At 46.4% G+C, this 5,885-nt stretch overlaps 1 protein-coding gene across 1 annotated transcript in view; it reads left to right on the forward strand.

The window, feature by feature from the left end:
- LOC116359574 (putative ubiquitin carboxyl-terminal hydrolase 50) overlaps positions 1-5,885 on the forward strand; it is a 17,413-nt gene extending 11,528 nt beyond the window's left edge. Inside the window, exons 5-8 of the mRNA XM_031812408.1 lie at positions 1,246-1,473; positions 2,219-2,361; positions 5,194-5,326; positions 5,697-5,885. Coding sequence (XP_031668268.1) covers positions 1,246-1,473; positions 2,219-2,361; positions 5,194-5,326; positions 5,697-5,885 — 693 coding nt within the window. The remainder of the gene's footprint in view (positions 1-1,245; positions 1,474-2,218; positions 2,362-5,193; positions 5,327-5,696) is intronic.

Here is a 5,885-nt window from a genome sequence, read left to right on the forward strand (position 1 = left end):
CATTTTAATAAATCTAACCTCCCCTGGCAACAACATTTTAATAAATCTAACCTCCCCCTGGCAACAACATTTTAATAAATCTAACCTCCCCCTGGCAACAACATTTTAATAAATCTAACCTCCCCCTGGAAACAACATTTTAATAAATCTAACCTCCCCCTGGAAACAACATTTTAATAAATCTAACCTCCCCCTGGCAACAACATTTTAATAAATCTAACCTCCCCCTGGAAACAACATTTTAATAAATCTAACCTCCCCCTGGCAACAACATTTTAATAAATCTAACCTCCCCCTGGAAACAACATTTTAATAAATCTAACCTCCCCCTGGCAACAACATTTTAATAAATCTAACCTCCCCCTGACAACAACATTTTAATAAATCTAACCCCCCCCTGGCAACAACATTTTAATAAATCTAACCTCCCCCTGGCAACAACATTTTAATAAATCTAACCTCCCCCTGGAAACAACATTTTAATAAATCTAACCTCCCCCTGGCAACAACATTTTAATAAATCTAACCTCCCACTGACAACAACATTTTAATAAATCTAACCTCCCCCTGGCAACAACATTTTAATAAATCTAACCTCCCCCTGGCAACAACATTTTAATAAATCTAACCTCCCCCTGGCAACAACATTTGAATAAATCTAACCTCCCACTGACAGCAGGAACCATGTTATCAGTACATAAAAAGTGTGTTTGACCGAAACTTGACCAGTCCTCATGAGAGCCAGTTTCATCATAGCGCTTGATGGTTTTTGCGATTGCACTTGAGGAAACTTTCAAAGTTCTTGAAATGTTGACTGACCTCCATGTCTTAAATTAATGGTGGACTGTTGTTTCTCTTTGCTTACTGTTCTTGCCTTAATATGGACTTGGGTCTTTTACCAAATAGGGACATCTTCTGTATACCACCCCTACATTGTCACAACACAACTGATTGGCTCAAATGCATTAAGGAGGAAAGAAATTCAACAAATGAACTTTGAACAAGGCACACCTGTAAATTGAAATGCATTCCAGGTGACTACCTTATGAAGCTGGTTGAGAGAATGCCATGAGTGTTTAAAGCTGTCATCAAGGGCAAAAGGTGGCTACTTTTTAGAATCTCAAATATATTTAGATTTGTTTAACACTTTTTTGGTTACTACATGATTCCATATGTGTTATTTTATAGTTTTGATGTCTTCACTATTATTCTACAATGTGTGTGTGTATGATTCCCTTGCTACAGAAGGGGGAGAGACGCCAGACAGGTTCTTCCCAGCGGTTGTGTCTGGGCAGGAAGTCGCTCAGCTCGGCGCCAGCGGCGGGGGATTCTACGGTGGTGACACGTCTCTTCGAGGGACAACTCAGCTACCAGATGCTGTGTCTGCGCTGCGACGGACACTCTCACAGCAACCAAGTCTTCACCATCCTGTCTCTGCCTATACCACTGGACTCATACAAGTGTTCCCTACAGGTACAACCAACCACAATCAGACTAATCACATAGAGACTAAACACATACAGACTAATCACAAATGAATCACATACAGACTAACCACATACAGACTAATCACATACAGACTAAACACATACAGACTAATCACATACAGACTAACCACATACAGACTAATCACATACAGACTAATCACATACAGACTAATCACATACAGACTAACCACATACAGACTAATCACATACAGACTAAACACATACAGACTAATCACATACAGACTAATCACATACAGACTAATCACACACAGACTAATCATAGACTAATCACATACAGACTAACCACATACAGACTAATCACATACAGACTAACCACATACAGACTAATCATAGACTAATCACATACAGACTAAACACATACAGACTAATCATAGACTAATCAAATAGACTAAACACATACAGACTAATCATAGACTAATCAAATAGACTAATCACATACAGACTAATCACATACAGACTAATCACATACAGACTAAACACATACAGACTAAACACATACAGACTAATCATAGACTAATCAAATAGACTAAACACATACAGACTAATCATAGACTAATCACATAGACTAACCACATACAGACTAATCACATACAGACTTGACAAATACAAACATACCGACTAAACACAGACTAATCACAAATGAATCACATACAGACTAAACACACAGACACACAGACTAGCCAGCAACCACACGTCTCTCTCTCCTGTAGGACTGCCTGTCGCTGTTCTTTCAGCAGAGTACGTTGACGTGTGGAGATCAGAAGTTGTGTCCAGAGTGTGGAGTCAAGAGAGACACAGCTGTCCTCACCAGCATGGCCAAACCACCTGAGATACTGGTGCTGCACCTCAAACGGTGGGAGGCTGACAACCCATCTCTCCCCACTAGATGACCACTGTTGGTGCACAGACTTAACACAGACAAACATATTGGTGCTAATGGAAAGGACGCTGCTGGCATAGCAGTTGTACAACTGAATGCATTCAACTGAAATGTGTCTTCTATATTTAACCCAACCCCTCTGAATCAGAGAGGTGTGGGGGGCTGCCATAATTGACATCCACGGCGCCCGGGGAACAGTGGGTTAAATGCCTTGTTCAGGGGCAGAAAGACAGAATTTTACCTTGTCAGCTCGGGGATTTGATCCAGCAACCTTTCGGTTACTGGCCCAACTCTCTAACCACTAGGCTACCGGCCGCCCCTATAGTACAGCTTCCTCCTTATTCAGCTCATACCGAGGCTCCAACCCAATACAGCTTCCTCCTTATTCGACTCATACCGAGGCTCCAACCCAATACAGCTTCCTCCTTATTCGACTCATACCGAGGCTCCAACCCAATACAGCTTCCTCCTTATTCGACTCATACCGAGGCTCCAACCCAATACAGCTTCCTCCTTATTCGACTCATACCGAGGCTCCAACCCAATACAGCTTCCTCCTTATTCGACTCATACAGAGGCTCCAACCCAATACAGCTTCCTCCTTATTCAGCTCATACCGAGGCTCCAACCCAATACAGCTTCCTCCTTATTCGACTCATACCGAGGCTCCAACCCAATACAGCTTCCTCCTTATTCGACTCATACCGAGGCTCCAACCCAATACAGCTTCCTCCTTATTCGACTCATACCGAGGCTCCAACCCAAGCGTTTTTCCTTTGCTATCAGCACACGTGACCTTCTGGAGCATCTAACCATTCTGCGCCATGTGAACAGCTTTCTTATCGCTGGTGCAAGTGGGGACACTTCAGTCTGAGGAGCAGGTTTCACACATCCTCATGTTTGAATCACATTAACATGTAACCCCTAACTAGAGGTCCCTGTAACCCCTAACTAGAGGTCCCTGTAACCCCTAACTAGAGGGTCCCTGTAACCCCTAACTAGAGGTCCCAGTAACCCCTAACTAGAGGTCCATGTAACCCCTAACTAGAGGTCCCTGTAACCCCTAACTAGAGGTCCCTGTAACCCCTAACTAGAGGTCCCTGTAACCCCTAACTAGAGGTCCCTGTAACCCCTAACTAGAGGTCCCTGTAACCCCTAACTAGAGGTCCCTGTAACCCCTAACTAGAGGTCCCTGTAACCCCTAACTAGAGGTCCCTGTAACCCCTAACTAGAGGTCCCTGTAACCCCTAACTAGAGGTCCCTGTAACCCCTAACTAGAGGTCCCTGTAACCCCTAACTAGAGGTCCTGTAACCCCTAACTAGAGGTCCCTTCCCTGTAACCCTAACTAGAGGTCCCTGTAACCCCTAACTAGAGGTCCCTGTAACCCCTAACTAGAGGTCCCAGTAACCCCTAACTAGAGGTCCCTGTAACCCCTAACTAGAGGTCCCTGTAACCCCTAACTAGAGGTCCCTGTAACCCCTAACTAGAGGTCCCTGTAACCCCTAACTAGAGGTCCCTGTAACCCCTAACTAGAGGTCCCTGTAACCCCTAACTAGAGGTCCCTGTAACCCCTAACTAGAGGTCCATGTAACCCCTAACTAGAGGTCCCTGTAACCCCTAACTAGAGGTCCATGTAACCCCTAACTAGAGGTCCCTGTAACCCCTAACTAGAGGTCCCTGTAACCCCTAACTAGAGGTCCCAGTAACCCCTAACTAGAGGTCCCTGTAACCCCTAACTAGAGGTCCCTGTAACCCCTAACTAGAGGTCCCTGTAACCCCTAACTAGAGGTCCCTGTAACCCCTAACTAGAGGTCCCTGTAACCCCTAACTAGAGGTCCCTGTAACCCCTAACTAGAGGTCCTGTAACCCCTAACTAGAGGTCCCTGTAACCCCTAACTAGAGGTCCCTGTAACCCCTAACTAGAGGTCCCTGTAACCCCTAACTAGAGGTCCCTGTAACCCCTAACTAGAGGTCCCTGTAACCCCTAACTAGAGGTCCCTGTAACCCCTAACTAGAGGTCCCAGTAACCCCTAACTAGAGGTCCCTGTAACCCCTAACTAGAGGTCCCTGTAACCCCTAACTAGAGGTCCCTGTAACCCCTAACTAGAGGTCCCTGTAACCCCTAACTAGAGGTCCCTGTAACCCCTAACTAGAGGTCCCTGTAACCCCTAACTAGAGGTCCCTGTAACCCCTAACTAGAGGTCCCTGTAACCCCTATCTAGAGGTCCCTGTAACCCCTAACTAGAGGTCCATGTAACCCCTAACTAGAGGTCCCAGTAACCCCTAACTAGAGGTCCCAGTAACCCCTAACTAGAGGTCCCTGTAACCCCTAACTAGAGGTCCCTGTAACCCCTAACTAGAGGTCCCTGTAACCCCTAACTAGAGGTCCCTGTAACCCCTAACTAGAGGTCAATGTAACCCCTAACTAGAGGTCCCAGTAACCCCTAACTAGAGGTCCCTGTAACCCCTAACTAGAGGTCCCTGTAACCCCTAACTAGAGGTCCATGTAACCCCTAACTAGAGGTCCCTGTAACCCCTAACTAGAGGTCCCTGTAACCCCTAACTAGAGGTCCCTGTAACCCCTAACTAGAGGTCCCTGTAACCCCTAACTAGAGGTCCCTGTAACCCCTAACTAGAGGTCCCTGTAACCCCTAACTAGAGGTCCCTGTAACCCCTAACTAGAGGTCAATGGCAGTAATAATGTAACACCTCATTATAAATCAGCTTTACCTCTGCTGCAGCTGCTGTCATGCATCTCAATGAGACAAACCTGTAGAAATAACAGAACCTGTGTGACATTCCAGTTTTGGTTGCCATGGGAGTGAGAAGAGGAAGTTGAGGACCAATGTGTTGTTCTCATTGGACAGTTTAGACCTAACCCCCTTCCTGTCCAGACCCTCAGCCAATCACACCAGCTACTCTCTCTACGCAGTGGTGGTGAGTTTCTGCACACGCACACACACACACACACACACACACACACACACACACACACACACACACACACACACACACACACACCACTGAGGGGAGGACAGCTCATTATAATGGCTGTAACGGAGCAGATGGAACGGCTTCAAACTCATGGAAACGTGTATTTGATTCCATTCCACCATTTTCACTCCAGCCATTACCACGAGCCTGTCCTCCCCAATCACGGAGCCACCAGCCTCCTGTGATACACTCACCCATACAGAAAGACACGCATGCACCTGCACCCACACATGCGAACGCATAGACATGATGCTCCTGTCTGGAAAAACACACAGCCACATGACTCCACCGGTGTGTCTTCCCCCCCGTCCAGAACCACACAGGAGACCTGGACATGGGTCACTACACAGCCCTGTGCCACAGTACCCTGTCCAGCAGCTGGCACCACTTCGACGACACGACCGTGAGCGAGGTAGTGGACTTCTTGGTGCAGTCTCCTAACGCCTACATCCTGCTGTACAGCCGTCAACCCTTCCACAGACCCACCATACCCCAGATCTGA

Source organism: Oncorhynchus kisutch, unplaced genomic scaffold (genome assembly GCF_002021735.2).
Source record: "Oncorhynchus kisutch isolate 150728-3 unplaced genomic scaffold, Okis_V2 Okis03b-Okis08b_hom, whole genome shotgun sequence".
Lineage (NCBI taxonomy): Eukaryota > Metazoa > Chordata > Actinopteri > Salmoniformes > Salmonidae > Oncorhynchus > Oncorhynchus kisutch.